At 40.8% G+C, this 16,309-nt stretch overlaps 1 protein-coding gene across 6 annotated transcripts in view; it reads right to left on the bottom strand.

Moving 5' to 3' along the window:
- The window catches only part of Elys (AT hook containing transcription factor 1 homolog), a 269,815-nt gene that overhangs the window by 88,338 nt on the left and 165,168 nt on the right, over positions 1–16,309 (bottom strand). For all 6 annotated transcript variants that reach the window (XM_070089464.1, XM_070089469.1, XM_070089468.1 and 3 more), the window contains exon 21: positions 11,207–11,484. In XM_070089464.1, coding sequence (XP_069945565.1) covers positions 11,207–11,484 — 278 coding nt within the window. The remainder of the gene's footprint in view (positions 1–11,206; positions 11,485–16,309) is intronic.

Genomic DNA, 16,309 nt, shown 5'->3' with positions numbered 1-16,309 from the left:
AGAATACAACAGTCTAGAAGCATACACATATAAAGATACACAACATATCCCTCCAAACTGCCAATATCCCAAACCCCTCCTTTAAAGTGCAGGCATTGTACTTCCCATTTCCAGGACTCAAGTCCGACTATATGAAAATAACCGGTTTCCCTGAATCCCTTCACTAAATATTACCCTGCTCACACTCCAACAGATCGTCAGGTCCCAAGTACCATTCGTCTCCATTCACTCCTATCTAACACGCTCATGCACGCTTGCTGGAAGTCCAAGCCCCTTACCCACAAAACCTCCTTTACCCCCTCTCTCCAACCCTTTCGAGGACGACCCCTACCCCGCCTTCCTTCCCCTATAGATTTATATGCTTTCCATGTCATTCTACTTTGATCCATTCTCTCTAAATGACCAAACCACCTCAACAACCCCTCTTCTGCCCTCTGACTAATACTTTTATTAACTCCACACCTTCTCCTAATTTCCACACTCCGAATTTTCTGCATAATATTTACACCACACATTGCCCTTAAACAGGACATCTCCACTGCCTCCAACCATCTCCTCGCTGCTGCATTTACCACCCAAGCTTCACACCCATATAAGAGTGTTGGTACTACTATACTTTCATACATTCCCTTCTTTGCCTCCATAGATAACGTTTTCTGACTCCACATATACCTCAACGCACCACTCACCTTTTTTCCCTCATCAATTCTATGATTAACCTCATCCTTCATAAATCCATCCGCCGACACGTCAACTCCCAAGTATCTGAAAACATTCACTTCTTCCATACTCCTCCTCCCCAATTTGATATCCAATTTTTCTTTATCTAAATCATTTGACACCCTCATCACCTTACTCTTTTCTATGTTCACTTTCAACTTTCTACCTTTACACACATTCCCAAACTCATCCACTAACCTTTGCAATTTTTCTTTAGAATCTCCCATAAGCACAGTATCATCAGCAAAAAGTAACTGTGTCAATTCCCATTTTGAATTTGATTCCCCATAATTTAATCCCACCCCTCTCCCAAACACCCTAGCATTTACTTCCTTTACAACCCCATCTATAAATATATTAAACAACCATGGTGACATTACACATCCCTGTCTAAGACCTACTTTTACCGGGAAGTAGTCTCCCTCTCTTCTACACACCCTAACCTGAGCCTCACTATCCTCATAAAAACTCTTTACAGCATTTAATAACTTACCACCTATTCCATATACTTGCAACATCTGCCACATTGCTCCTCTATCCACTCTATCATATGCCTTTTCTAAATCCATAAATGCAATAAAAACTTCCCTATCTTTATCTAAATACTGTTCACATATATGCTTCAATGTAAACACCTGATCTACACATCCCCTACCCACTCTAAAACCTCCTTGCTCATCCGCAATCCTACATTCTGTCTTACCTCTAATTCTTTCAATTATAACCCTACCGTACACTTTTCCTGGTATACTCAGTAAGCTTAAAATATATATATATTATATATATATATATATATATATTCTTTTTTTTTTTTTTTTTTTTTCAACAAGTCGGCCGTCTCCCACCGAGGCAGGGTGACCCAAAAAAGAAAGAAAATCCCCAAAAAGAAAATACTTTCATCATCATTCAACACTTTCACCACACTCGCACATTATCACTGTTTTTGCAGAGGTGCTCAGAATACAACAGTCTAGAAGCATAAACATATAAAGATACACAACATATCCCTCCAAACTGCCAATATCCCAAACCCCTCCTTTAAAGTGCAGGCATTGTACTTCCCATTTCCAGGACTCAAGTCCGACTATATGAAAATAACCGGTTTCCCTGAATCCCTTCACTAAATATTACCCTGCTCACACTCCAACAGATCGTCAGGTCCCAAGTACCATTCGTCTCCATTCACTCCTATCTAACACGCTCACGCACGCTTGCTGGAAGTCCAAGCCCCTTACCCACAAAACCTCCTTTACCCCCTCTCTCCAACCCTTTCGAGGACGACCCCTACCCCGCCTTCCTTCCCCTATAGATTTATATGCTTTCCATGTCATTCTACTGTGATCCATTCTCTCTAAATGACCAAACCACCTCAACAACCCCTCTTCTGCCCTCTGACTAATACTTTTATTAACTCCACACCTTCTCCTAATTTCCACACTCCGAATTTTCTGCATAATATTTACACCACACATTGCCCTTAAACAGGACATCTCCGCTGCCTCCAACCGTCTCCTCGCTGCTGCATTTACCACCCAAGCTTCACACCCATATAAGAGTGTTGGTACTACTATACTTTCATACATTCCCTTCTTTGCCTCCATAGATAACGTTTTTTGACTCCACATATACCTCAACGCACCACTCACCTTTTTTCCCTCATCAATTCTATGATTACTAGGTAGTAGGTTGGTAGACAGCAACCGCCCAGGGAGGTACTACCGTCCTGCCAAGTGAGTGTAAAACGAAAGCCTGTAATTGTTTTACATGATGGTAGGATTGCTGGTGTCTTTTGTCTGTCTCATAAATATGCAAGATTACAGGTAAGTCTTGCTACTTCTACTTACACTTAGGTCACACTACACATACATGTACAAGCATATATATACACACCCCTCTGGGTTTTCTTCTATTTTCTTTCTTGTTCTTGTTTATTTCCTCTTATCTCCATGGGGAAGTGGAACAGAATTCTTCCTCTATAAGCCATGTGTGTCGTAAGAGGCGACTAAAATGCCGGGAGCAAGGGGCTAGTAACCCCTTCTCCTGTATATTACTAAATTTAAAAGGAGAAACTTCAGTTTTTTCTTTTGGGCCACCCCACCTCAGTGGGATACGGCTGGTACGTTGAAAGAAGAAGAAGAATTCTATGATTAACCTCATCCTTCATAAATCCATCCGCCGACACGTCAACTCCCAAGTATCTGAAAACATTCACTTCTTCCATACTCCTCCTCCCCAATTTGATATCCAATTTTTCTTTATCTAAATCATTTGACACCCTCATCACCTTACTCTTTTCTATGTTCACTTTCAACTTTCTACCTTTACACACATTCCCAAACTCATCCACTAACCTTTGCAATTTTTCTTTAGAATCTCCCATAAGCACAGTATCATCAGCAAAAAGTAACTGTGTCAATTCCCATTTTGAATTTGATTCCCCATAATTTAATCCCACCCCTCTCCCAAACACCCTAGCATTTACTTCCTTTACAACCCCATCTATAAATATATTAAACAACCATGGTGACATTACACATCCCTGTCTAAGACCTACTTTTACCGGGAAGTAGTCTCCCTCTCTTCTACACACCCTAACCTGAGCCTCACTATCCTCATAAAAACTCTTTACAGCATTTAATAACTTACCACCTATTCCATATACTTGCAACATCTGCCACATTGCTCCTCTATCCACTCTATCATATGCCTTTTCTAAATCCATAAATGCAATAAAAACTTCCCTATCTTTATCTAAATACTGTTCACATATATGCTTCAATGTAAACACCTGATCTACACATCCCCTACCCACTCTAAAACCTCCTTGCTCATCCGCAATCCTACATTCTGTCTTACCTCTAATTCTTTCAATTATAACCCTACCGTACACTTTTCCTGGTATACTCAGTAAGCTTATTCCTCTATAATTTTTACAGTCTCTTTTGTCCCCTTTCCCTTTATATAAAGGGACTATACATGCTCTCTGCCAATCCCTAGGTACCTTCCCCTCTTTCATACATTTATTAAACAAAAGTACCAACCACTCCAACACTATATCCCCCCCTGCTTTTAACATTTCTGTCATGATCCCATCAGTTCCAGCTGCTTTACCCCCTTTCATTTTACGTAATGCCTCACGTACCTCCCCCACACTTACATTCTGCTCTTCTTCACTCCTAAAAGATGGTATACCTCCCTGACCAGTGCATGAAATTACTGCCTCTGTTTCTTCCTTAACATTTAAAAGTTCCTCAAAATATTCTCGCCATCTACCCAATACCTCCATCTCCCCATCTACTAACTCCCCTACTCTGTTTTTAACTGACAAATCCATATTTTCCCTAGGCTTTCTTAACTTGTTTAACTCACTCCAAAATTTTTTCTTATTTTCATTAAAATTTCTTGACAGTGCCTCTCCCACTCTATCATCTGCTCTCCTTTTGCACTCTCTCACCACTCTCTTTACCATATATATATATATATATATATATATATATATATATATATATATATATATCTTCTTCTTCTTCTTTCAACGTACCAGCCGTATCCCACTGAGGTGGGGTGGCCCAAAAGAAAAAACTGAAGTTTCTCCTTTTAAATTTAGTAATATACAGGAGAAGGGGTTACTAGCCCCTTGCTCCCGGCATTTTAGTCGCCTCTTACGACACACATGGCTTATAGAGGAAGAATTCTGTTCCACTTCCCCAAGGAGATAAGAGGAAATAAACAAGAACAAGAAAGAAAATAGAAGAAAACCCAGAGGGGTGTGTATATATATGCTTGTACATGTATGTGTAGTGTGACCTAAGTGTAAGTAGAAGTAGCAAGACTTACCTGTAATCTTGCATATTTATGAGACAGACAAAAGACACCAGCAATCCTACCATCATGTAAAACAATTACAGGCTTTCGTTTTACACTCACTTGGCAGGACGGTAGTACCTCCCTGGGCGGTTGCTGTCTACCAACCTACTACATATATATATATATATATATATATATATATATATATATATATATATATATATATAAAAATATATATATATATATATATATATATATATATATAATATATATATATTTTTATTTTTATTATCACACTGGCCGATTCCCACCAAGGCAGGGTGGCCCGAAAAAGAAAAACTTTCACCATCATTCACTCCATCACTGTCTTGCCAGAAGGGTGCTTTACACTACAGTTTTTAAACTGCAACATTAACACCCCTCCTTCAGAGTGCAGGCACTGTACTTCCCATCTCCAGGACTCAAGTCCGGCCTGCCGGTTTCCCTGAATCCCTTCATAAATGTTACTTTGCTCACACTCCAACAGCACGTCAAGTATTAAAAACCATTTGTCTCCATTCACTCCTATCGAACACGCTCACGCATGCCTGCTGGAAGTCCAAGCCCCTCGCACACAAAACCTCCTTTACCCCCTCCCTCCAACCTTTCCTAGGGCGACCCCTACCCCGCCTTCCTTCAACTACAGACTGATATACTCTTGAAGTCATTCTGTTTCGCTCCATTCTCTCTACATGTCCGAACCACCTCAACAACCCTTCCTCAGCCCTCTGGACAACAGTTTTGGTAATCCCGCACCTCCTTCTAACTTCCAAACTACGAATTCTCTGCATTATATTCACACCACACATTGCCCTCAGACCGGGGGTCCACTGTATATATATATATATATATATATATATATATATATATATATATATATATATATATATATATATATATATATATATATATATATATATATATATATATATATATATATATATATATATATATATATATATATATATATATATATATATATATATATATATATATATATATATATATATATATATATATATTTTATGGGGAATCAAATTCAAAATGGGAATTGACACAGTTACTTTTTGCTGATGATACTGTGCTTATGGGAGATTCTAAAGAAAAATTGCAAAGGTTAGTGGATGAGTTTGGGAATGTGTGTAAAGGTAGAAAGTTGAAAGTGAACATAGAAAAGAGTAAGGTGATGAGGGTGTCAAATGATTTAGATAAAGAAAAATTGGATATCAAATTGGGGAGGAGGAGTATGGAAGAAGTGAATGTTTTCAGATACTTGGGAGTTGACGTGTCGGCGGATGGATTTATGAAGGATGAGGTTAATCATAGAATTGATGAGGGAAAAAAGGTGAGTGGTGCGTTGAGGTATATGTGGAGTCAAAAAACGTTATCTATGGAGGCAAAGAAGGGAATGTATGAAAGTATAGTAGTACCAACACTCTTATATGGGTGTGAAGCTTGGGTGGTAAATGCAGCAGCGAGGAGACGGTTGGAGGCAGCGGAGATGTCCTGTTTAAGGGCAATGTGTGGTGTAAATATTATGCAGAAAATTCGGAGTGTGGAAATTAGGAGAAGGTGTGGAGTTAATAAAAGTATTAGTCAGAGGGCAGAAGAGGGGTTGTTGAGGTGGTTTGGTCATTTAGAGAGAATGGATCACAGTAGAATGACATGGAAAGCATATAAATCTATAGGGGAAGGAAGGCGGGGTAGGGGTCGTCCTCGAAAGGGTTGGAGAGAGGGGGTAAAGGAGGTTTTGTGGGTAAGGGGCTTGGACTTCCAGCAAGCGTGCGTGAGCGTGTTAGATAGGAGTGAATGGAGACGAATGGTACTTGGGACCTGACGATCTGTTGGAGTGTGAGCAGGGTAATATTTAGTGAAGGGATTCAGGGAAACCGGTTATTTTCATATAGTCGGACTTGAGTCCTGGAAATGGGAAGTACAATGCCTGCACTTTAAAGGAGGGGTTTGGGATATTGGCAGTTTGGAGGGATATGTTGTGTATCTTTATATGTTTATGCTTCTAGACTGTTGTATTCTGAGCACCTCTGCAAAAACAGTGATAATGTGCGAGTGTGGTGAAAGTGTTGAATGATGATGAAAGTATTTTCTTTTTGGGGATTTTCTTTCTTTTTTGGGTCACCCTGCCTCGGTGGGAGACGGCCGACTTGTTGAAAAAAAAAAAAAAAAAAAAAAAAAATATACATTATATATATATATACATGTATATATATATATATATATATATATATATATATATATATATATATATATATATATATATATATATATATATATATATATATATATATATATATATATATATATATATATATACAGTGGACCCCCGGTTAACGAACTTTTTTCATTCCAGTAGTATGTTTAGGTGCCAGTACTGACCAAATTTTTTCCCATAAGGAATATTGTGAAGTAGATTAGTCCATTTAAGACCCCCAAACATACACGTACAAACGCACTTACATAAATACACTTACATAATTGGTCGCATTTGGAGGTGATCGTTAAGCGGGGGTCCACTGTATATATATATATATATTATATATATATATATATTATATATATACAGTGGTCCCTCGCTTTTCGTAGTTCCCGACAATCGTAAATTTCGCCAATCATAGGGTTATTTTCGTGTAAACATGGACTCGCTTTTCATAAGTTGACTCGCAAGTCGTAATTCGTCCCGGACACGTACCCAATGCGTGAGCCGTGGCGGCAGCCAGTCTGGCATTGTTTACCAGTGAGCGAAGGTCCCCTCACATGCTCCAGCAAAATATTTCATAATATTCCATTTATTTTAGTGCTTGCAAGTACTAAATAAGCTACCATGGTTCCAAAGAAAGCTCCCAGTGCCAAGCCTGTGGTAAAGAAGGTGAGAAATACGATTGAATTTAAGAAAACCATCATTGAACAATATGAAAGTGGTGCAAGTGTGGCCGAACTGGCCAGGATGTATAAGAAACCCTACACAACCTTATGTTCCATAGTGGCCAAGAAAAAGGAAATCAAGGACACTGTTGTTGCAAAGGGGGTAACTATGCTGACAAAAATGAGATCACCAGTACTCGAAGAGGTTGAGAAGTTATTATTGGTGTGGATAAATGAGAAACAATTAGCAGGAGATACTCTTATGACTTCGATTATTTGTGAAAAGGCTAGGCAGTTGCATGAAGATTTGGTAAAGAAACTGCCTGCAAATAGTGGTGATGTGAGTGAATTAAGGCCAGCAAAGGCTGGTTTGAGAGATTTAAGAACCGTACTGGCATACACAGTGTGGTAAGGCATGGTGAGGCTGCCAGTTCGGACCACAAGGCGGCTGAAAAATATGTGCATGAATTCCAGGAGTACATAGAGGCTGAAGGACTGAAGCCTGAACAAGTGTTCAATTGTGACAAAACAGGCCTCTTTTGGAAGAAATGCCAAAGAGGACCTTCATTACACTAGTGGTAAAGGCAATGCCATGACACAAGCCTATGAAAGACAGGCTGACTCTAAAGTTCTGTGCTAATGCTAGTGGGGATTTCAAAGTGAAGCCATTACTAGTGTACCATTCTGAAAATCCCAGTGTGTTCAGGAAAAGCAATGTTATGAAGAGTAAATTGTGTGTGTTTTGGAAATCTAATAGTAAGGCATGGGTCACGAGGGAAATTTTCGTCGAGTGGTTCAATGAAGTGTTTGGCCCTAGTGTGAAGGAGTATCTCCTGGAAAAGAAATTGGATCTCAAGTGCCTGCTAGTAATGGACAATGCACCTGCCCATCCTCCAAACTTGGATGACCTAATTTTCGAGGAGTTTGGGTTCATTACAGTAAAGTTCTTGCCCCCGAATACCACTTCTCTCCTCCAGCCCATGGACCAGCAGGTCATTGCAAACTTTAAAAAAACTCTACACAAAAGCAATGTTTCACAGGTGCTTGACTGTGACCACAGACACTCACTTGACCCTAAGGGAACTTTCGAGAGAACACTTCAGCATCCTCCATTGCATAACCCTTATAGGTATGGCTTGGGAGCAAGTGACTATCAGGACTTTGAACTCTGCCTGGAGAAAATTGTGGCCAGATTGTGTCGACAAGAGGGATTTTGAAGGGTTTGGGACTGAACCTGATGAGCCTATGTCTATTGTAAAATCAATTGTGGCACTGGGGAGTTCCATGGGGTTGGATGTGAGTTTGGAGGATGTGGAAGAATTAGTGGAAGACCACAACGAAAAGCTCACCACTGAGGAGCTGCAAGAGCTTCAGCAGGAACAGCAACAGATCGCAGCTCAGAATCTTGCTGCAGAGGAGGAAGAGAGATTGAAGAAGGTGCCTTCTTCAGAAATTAAAGAGATTTTTACTATGTGGGGTAAGATGGAAAGCTTTATCGAGAAACATCACCCTAACAAGTTTGTTGCAAGCCATATTGGCAACATGCACAGTGACAAAGTCTTGGGCCATTTTAGGGAAGTGTTAAAGAGACGCCAGAAACAGAGCTCTCTCCACAGTTATTTTGCGAGACAGGACTCGTGACTCTCAAGGTAGTCCTAGTGGCATTAAGAAACAGAGAAGACAAGCAACCCCAGAAAAGCAATTGGTACCTGAGGTGTTGCTGGAAGGGAATTCCCCTTCCAAACTATAAACAATCCACTCTCTCCTCCTCCTCCAGTCTCCCATACACTAAGAAGAATCTCCAATAAAGGTAAGTGTTATGCTGTTAATGTTTCATTCATCATTTCCCATTGTATTGTTTATGTACTACATGTATATTTCATGTAAAAATTTTTTTGTTTTAATACTTCTGGGTGTCAGGAACGGATTAATTGTATTTACATTATTTCTTATGGGGAAAATTGATTCGCAAATCGTAAATTTTGTTTATAGTAATGGCTCCAGGAACGGATTAATTACGAAAAACGAGGGACCACTGTATATATATTATATATATATATTTTTTTTTCAACAAGTCGGCTGTCTCCCACCGAGGCAGGGTGGCCCAAAAAAGAAAGAAAATCCCCAAAAAGAAAATACTTTCACCACACTCACACATTATCACTGCTTTTGCAGAGGTGCTCAGAATACAACAGTTTAGAAGCATATACGTATAAAGATACACAACATATCCCTCCAAACTGCCAATATCCCAAACCCCTCCTTTAAAGTGCAGGCATTGTACTTCCCATTTCCAGGACTCAAGTCCGACTATATGAAAATAACCGGTTTCCCTGAATCCCTTCACTAAATATTACCCTGCTCACACTCCAACAGATCGTCAGGTCCCAAGTACCATTCGTCTCCATTCACTCCTATCTAACACGCTCACGCACGCTTGCTGGAAGTCCAAGCCCCTTACCCACAAAACCTCCTTTACCCCCTCTTTCCAACCCTTTCGAGGACGACCCCTACCCCTCCTTCCTTCCCCTATAGATTTATATGCTTTCCATGTCATTCTACTTTGATCCATTCTCTCTAAATGACCAAACCACCTCAACAACCCCTCTTCTGCCCTCTGACTAATGCTTTTATTAACTCCACACCTTCTCCTAATTTCCACACTCCGAATTTTCTGCATAATATTTACACCACACATTGCCCTTAGACAGGACATCTCCACCGTCTCCTCGCTGCTGCATTTACTATGGTGAGGATCCTGAAAGTGTTAACTTGTCACACAGAAGCATGAAGGGAAGGGAGCTGGTATATGAGAGGGGTGGTGGCCAAGAGTGGAAGAACAAGAGGAGGAATTTGCATAATAGTAGCAGCAGTGGCAGTACTAGCAGTATAAGTAATGTAGAAGTGGCAATAAGATGAACCGAAATGATGTCATAAGTTTCATTCTCCCATGTGCGGGTTATTTGTGTATGTGTAAAAATAAATACAAATGTGCCCTTGGTGACACCAGACCCCTCTGCAAGATATTCACACCACACTGCTCTCACACATGACATATCCACTGGTTCTAGCCCTCTTCTCACTGTAATATTCAAAGCCCATGACTCACACCCGTAAAAGTGTTGGTACTGCTATACTCAGCAGAAATACCAATGGAGATTTACTTAATAAATTTTGATAAAGGTTTCCTCATAAAAATAACAATTCAAAGATATACACAAAGAATGGCAGGCAACATCTAAGTCATGTTAGATGGAGTATGAAAGTAATGAATACAAAGACAGGAAATTTTTCCAAATTCAGACAGGTTCATTTATTTTTTTACATCAGCCATCTCCCACCAATGTAGGGTGACACAAAAAAGGAAACACATTCACCATCATGGTGAATGTGTTTCTTGAGCCCTCTGACTAATACTTTTAGTAACTCCACACCTACAACTGTTTATTAATACAGTGGAACCTCAAAAATCGAACTGCTCCCAACACAACCAATTATGTAAGTGTATTTTTGTAAGTGCTTTTATAAGCGTATTTTTGAGAGTCAGAAGTGGACTAATCTAATTTACATTATTCCTGATGGGAATAAATTCATTCGGTAAAGGCACTCGATCAGCCTTCTGGACTGAAGAAAGTTCGATATTTAAGGTTCCATTGTATTAAGGATTACCCCGCCTAATATCTTGAAGCGTATAACTTTTTTTTTAAATACTGTAATGTACTGTGCATCAAATACCAATGCATACTGAGAAGAATCTTACCTTGAATTTTTCCTTTTTGGTGTGAAGAGATTGGCAACTTCCTCAGTCTCAGATAGGTCATATGCTTTACGCCTCTGAGCCTTGTTCCTAAATGGGGTGTAAGGTGTGGGGGTTGTCACGGAAGACCATATATCTTGGCTATTGTCCAACATCCTATTAATGACAGCAGCATTAGACTTAGGACTTGAGGAAGCTTGACGAATCTGTGCAGACAATGGCTGAGGCTTTGCATAGATGGCACATTTTGGACCAACATTCCTTGTTGCACCACATGACATCTGTATGTAGAGAACTTGATATACTATGCTATCACAGTTTAAAAATTAAAACATTTTCATTTGACACATACTAACTAAATGTGGTTACAGGGGTCGAGTGTTAGCTTTTTGACTTGCCGCTTGCCAGATTCACTCCCCCTCCCTCCATCACACTTGCTCTTAAAACTACATATCACGTCTGCCTCCACCACATCTTCACTGAAGTCATTTCACTTCCCAACCACCCTGAGACTGAAGAAATACCTCTAAACGTATCTGTGCCTTGTCTGTGTCTAACTTCCTGCTGTGCCCTAAGTAGCTACCTGTTTTATACCTCAGGGAGTAGAAGGGATAAACTGTTTGAGAGACAGAAAATGGGTATTTGGGGGTTTTAACTATTGTCAGCACCTAACCCCCTATCAATAACCCAAAACTAGTCTACTGGTCAAAAGGTCAATGTATAAATGAAGGGAAAATAAATTTTATAGATTTAGAATACTCTACAGATGTCCATAAAATGAAAGAAGGTATCAATTTTTCTTCATGATTCTTTTGACTACATTCACGTGGCAGTAATAGCAGTTGGTCCACTAGTCTTTCTAATACAGTGGACCCCCGGTTAACGATTTTAATCCGTGCAAGAGGGATAATTGTTATGCGAAATAATCGTTATGCGAATGAATTTTCCCCATAAGAAATAATGGAAATAAAATTAATCCGTGCAAGACGCCCAAAAGTATGAAAAAAATTTTTTTTTACCACATGAAATGTTAATTTTAATACACACAAACTGAAAAAGGCATGCACAATTACATGACACTTACTTTTATTGAAGATCTGGTGATGATTGATGGGATGGGAGGAGGGGAGAGCATTATCTTCTTACTGTTTAGAAGGGGAATCCCCTTCCATTACGACTTGAGGTAGCAAGTCCTTTTCCGGGGTTACTTCCCTTCTTCTTTTAATGCCACTAGGACCAGCTTGAGAGTCACTGGACCTCTGTCGCACAACAAATCTGTCCATAGAGCTCTGTACCTCCCGTTCCTTTACGATTTGTCTAAAATGGGCCACAACATTGTCATTGAAATAGTCACCAGCACGGCTTGCAACAGCTGTGTCAGGGTGATTTTCATCTATAAAGGTTTGCAGTTCAACCCACTGTGCACACATTTCCTTAATCTTTGAAGTAGGCACAATGGATTCCACAACTGGCATAGGCTTCTCAGGGTTAGCCCCAAACCCTTCAAAATCTTTCTTAATTTCCATACTAATTCTCACCCTTTTTACCACAGGGTTGGCACTAGAAGCTTTCTTGGGGCCCATGGTCACTTATTTTCCAGAAACAGCACCGAAAACACTGTAATAATACGAAATATTCCGAGTGTATGCTTGGATGTTACCGCGGAGGCTGGCTGGTAAACAATGGGACGGGCGGCACATGTGAGGGCACATTGGACGCGTCTCGGACGAAAATCGGTGAGCGGGTTTTTAATCGGTATGCGCGGCAAAAATTTTGCGATAAAAGTAAGCGGTATGCGGAAAAATCGCTATGTGATGCCATCGTTATGCGGGGGTCCACTGTAGTTGTCAGATGTAAATCTTAATATATATTTCATAGCTGTGCCCCATGAGATACAGATAAATTTTTGGGGGGATATTTTCAACAATTTTGTTGTGTTCTCTATGCACTGGAACAGTTCAGTTAGAACTGGTCAAATATAGGAAGGGGTGAGATACTAACAAAACCCCTGGTGGATGAAACATTGCCTTCCTGAGTGTTTACCCACTTAACCCTTTGACTGTTTCGGTCGTATATATACGTCTTACGAGCCACCGTTTTTGACGTATATACTATACTCAAAAATTCTAGCGGCTTCAAATCAAGCGTGAGAAAGCTGGAAGGCCCACATGCGAGAGAATGGGTCTGTGTGGGCAGTGTGTGCAGTATTAAAAAAATCCTGCAGCACGTAGTGCATAATGAGAAAAAAAAAAAAATTCCGACCGTGTTTTTGGATTAACACACCAAATTTGAGGTGTATTTTCGTATAGTACTTGTGGTTGTGTTCTTGTTTTCTTGGTCTCATTTGATAGAACTGAAAACACATTATAGAAATAGAGGTGATTTTGATTGGTTTTACTATGAAAAGGACCTTGAAATGGAGCTCAAAGTAGCTGAAATGTTTGATTTTTGCCCATGTTCAAGAGTAAACAAATGACGTACATCATTGTGCAATAAATGTCCAACTAGCCATTCTAATACGCAGTCACGAATGGGTTGACATTATTTATACAATTATTACAATACTGCAGTAGTCTGCATAACAGTAAATCTTCTATTTTTTGTGTGAATATTCAAAATAGAAAGCAAGAGTATTATAAGAGGGGCCTGTAGACGTGACTGATGAACAGAGAAAAATGTTATTTTAGTGCTATGAATGTCTGCATTGTTCATTCTGGACCCCATTTTGAAATTGGCATATTTTTTAATTTGCATGAAATTGGCCAAACTGCCAATTTCTGACCACTTTATTGGGTAGTTGAAATCGGTAAACGGGCAGTTTCTTTTACTCAATCGAAAGAACAAATGGAGTTCTAAAGAAATAGCTATGAGTTTGGTCGACTGGAAAAATGGAATTGGCTGAAAATAGGGCTCAAAGTGATCAAAATCGCCCACTTTGGTAAAGCGTGGTAGTGATGGTGGTAGAGGGTGGTAGTGGTTGTGATTGTCTCAGTAGTATCAGTTACCAGTAGTGTCAGTAGTAATGATTCATACCAACCGTTACTGATTCACTGCCTCCTGCGTGAATCACTGACTGTTACTGCTGACCTAGTATGATTTGTATGCCGCTCAACCTCCAGGCACTCGTGAGGGTAGTTCAAGGCAATACGTAAGAGAGGAGACAGGTAAGGCCTGGCATCCCCATATATTCCAATACACCACCTTGAACATCCAACGTGAGTGTTATTACCCAATCCATGTTTCGAACCCCTATTCGACAATGGTGGTAGTGCCTGAGATGTTGGTAGAGGGTGGTAGTGATTGTGATGGTGGTAGAGGGTAGCAGTGATGGTGGTAGAGGGTGGTGGTGATTGCGATGGTGGTAGAGGGTGGTAGTGGTTGTGATGGTGGTAGAGGGTGGTAGTGATGGTGGCAGAGGGTGGTAGTGATGGTGGCAGAGGGTGGTAGTGATGGTGGCAGAGGGTGGTAGTGATGGTGGCAGAGGGTGATAGTGATGGTGGTAGAGGGTGGAAGTGATGGTGGTAGTGATGGTGGTAGTGGTTGTGATGGTGGTAGTGGTTGTGATGGTGGTAGTGGTTGTGATGGTGGTAGAGGTTGTGATGGTGGTAGTGGTTGTGATGGTGGTAGAGGTTGTGATGGCAGTAGAGGGTGGTAGTGATGGTGATAAGAGGGTGGTAGTGGATGTGATGGTGGTAAGAGGGTGGTAGTGGGTGTGATGGTGGTAGAGGGTGGTAGTGGGTGTGATGGTGGTAGAGGGTGGTAGTGGGTGTGATGGTGGTAGTGGGTGTGATGGTGGTAGAGGGTGGTGGTGATGGTGGTTGTGGTTGTGATGTTGGTAGAGGGTGGTAGTGGTTGTGATGGTGGTAGAGGGTGGTAGTGGTTGTGATGGTGGTAGAGGGAGGTAGTGGTTGTGATGGAGGTAGAGGGTGGTAGTGATGGTGGCAGAGGGTGGTAGTGGTTGTGATGGCAGTAGAGGGTGGTAATGATGGTGGTAGTGGTTGTGATGGTGGTAGAGGGTGGTAGTGGTTGTGATTGTCTCAGTAGTATCAGTTACCAGTAGTGTCAGTAGTAATGATTCATACCAACCGTTACTGATTCACTGCCTCCTGTGTGAATCACTGAGTGTTACTGCTGACCTAGTATGATTTGTATGCCGCTCACCCTCCAGGCACTCGTGAGGGCAGTTCAAGTCGAGACATAAGAGAGGAGACAGATCAGGCCTGGCATCCCCATATATTCCATCCAATACACCTACTAGAACATCTGACGTGAGTGTTATTACCCAATCCATGTTTTAAACCCCTATTTGATAATGGTGGTAGAGGGTGGTAGTGGTTGTGATGGTGGTAGTGATATTGGCAGAGGGTGGTAGTGATAGTGGTAGTGATAGCAATGGTGGTAGAGTGTGGTAGTGGTTGTGATCGTGGTAGAGGGTGGTAATGGTTGTAATGGCAGTAGAGAGTGGTAGTGATGGTGGTAGTGATGGTGGTAGAGGGTGGTAGTGGTAGTGATGGTGGTAAAGGGTGGTAGTGATGGTGGCAGAGGGTGGTAATGGTAGTGATGGTGGTAGAGGGTGGTAGTGATGGTGGTAGTGGTTGTGGTAGTGGTTGTGATGGTGGTAGTGATGGTGGTAGAGGGTGGTAGTGTTGGTGGTAGAGGATGGTAGTAATGAAGATTTGTGCTATGTGGAGTAGGATGGAAAGATATGTGGAGGAACATCGCCCTAACAAAGCTGGTGCAAGCCATGTCGACAACATGTACAATGACAATGTCTTGTCCCATTTTTAGGGAAATTTTAAAGAGATGCCAGAAACAGAGCTCTCTGGACAGATATTTAGTACCACAGGTGTGCAGTGACTCTCAAGCTGGTCCTAGTGGCACTAAAAAACAAAGAAGGGAAGTGATCCTGAATAAGGACTTGGTACCTAGAGTTCTCATGGAGGGGGATTCCCCTTCCAAAGAATAACCTCTCTTCCCTCTCCCCTCCTCCCTGTCTTCCATGCATCAACAACAGTCTTCAATAAAGGTAAGTGTCATGTTGATTGTTCATTCTTTTGTGCATGTAAATCTATCCTCAAGGTAAAAAAAAAAATTTTTTTTTTTTTG

Source organism: Cherax quadricarinatus, chromosome 28 (genome assembly GCF_038502225.1).
Source record: "Cherax quadricarinatus isolate ZL_2023a chromosome 28, ASM3850222v1, whole genome shotgun sequence".
Taxonomy (NCBI): domain Eukaryota; kingdom Metazoa; phylum Arthropoda; class Malacostraca; order Decapoda; family Parastacidae; genus Cherax; species Cherax quadricarinatus.
Note: the sequence above shows the minus strand (reverse complement) of the source record. Positions and strands in the feature narration are given on the sequence as shown.